Here is a 1,127-nt window from a genome sequence, read left to right as displayed (position 1 = left end):
ATATATATATATATATATATATATATATGTTCCTTGATATCATTTAAATATATTTTCATATTTTTAATGTACATACATATAAATAAAATGCTCAAAATAGTAATGTAAATATTTTATTTATATTTTATGTTATATAATTATATAATTAATAAAAAAGTATAGAAGATATAAATATTTGAGGAATGATAAATATTTAAAGAGTACAATGTTTTAAAATTGTCCATCGTTAATAAAACATCATGCTTCATTTAATTCATAAGTCTTCGATTTTCTAATATCTAGATTTATTCGAAACCATATTCTTTATTTGTTCTTTATTTCATGTTTGACATCGATGCCAACTCTAAGAAATAAGTTTTTTCATTTATTATTCATTACTTGATTTGCATCTAAACAACTTGTTGCTGACAAAAAATACAATTTCGAAATCGAAATAAAATCCAAATGTTGCTTATTATATTACTTTAATGTAATATTTTTAAAAATTTGTTTTCTGGAAATATTTGGAAATAAATTTCTCGTTATTCTTTCAATGAAAACGCAGTTTTAAATTTCACTCTATTTCATTGTCATAATACGATAAGTATTACACAATCTCATCAAAATGTTTTATTTTTTGTTATAGGAACATCTCGTAAATCATATGCGATGTCATACTGGTGAACGTCCGTTTGTATGCACAGAATGTGGCAAAAGTTTTCCCTTAAAGGGTAATTTACTTTTCCATATGCGCTCGCACAATAAAGGCAGTAATGCCGAGAGGCCGTTTCGTTGCGATCTTTGTCCAAAAGACTTTATGTGCAAAGGACATTTAGTATCTCACAGACGATCGCATTCGGATGAACGACCGCATAGTTGTCCAGATTGCGGAAAAACATTTGTTGAAAAGGGCAATATGCTTAGACATTTGAGAAAACACGCAGCGGAAGGGCCACCAACTCAAGTTAGTACTTCTTCTGCAATTCCTCAGTCCGGTGTTTTGCCGATTCCGGCAGCAGCAGTTCTTGTCGGCCATCCTTTGGCGCCCCCTGCACCACCTGTAGTGCCGCAACACACTGTAGTTGTGCCTACTCCACCAGGTGTATTGACCTCCTATTAAACCAAATCAAGAGAGCAAGCATGTAAAG

The 1,127-nt window shown here is 31.4% G+C and overlaps 1 protein-coding gene across 16 annotated transcripts in view; it reads left to right on the top strand.

Annotated features, from left to right (window-relative positions):
- Positions 1–1,127, top strand: part of LOC102680917 (zinc finger protein 271-like) — a 15,811-nt gene extending 14,684 nt beyond the window's left edge. For all 16 annotated transcript variants that reach the window (XM_006623040.2, XM_006623039.2, XM_006623043.2 and 13 more), the window contains one exon: positions 626–1,127. In XM_006623040.2, the coding sequence (XP_006623103.1) occupies positions 626–1,099 (474 nt within the window). In that variant the 3' untranslated portion in view covers positions 1,100–1,127. The remainder of the gene's footprint in view (positions 1–625) is intronic.

Source organism: Apis dorsata, unplaced genomic scaffold (genome assembly GCF_000469605.1).
Source record: "Apis dorsata unplaced genomic scaffold, Apis dorsata 1.3 scaffold_808, whole genome shotgun sequence".
Lineage (NCBI taxonomy): Eukaryota > Metazoa > Arthropoda > Insecta > Hymenoptera > Apidae > Apis > Apis dorsata.
The sequence above is the reverse complement of the archived record's forward strand: the minus strand, read 5'-3'. Positions and strand labels throughout refer to the sequence as shown.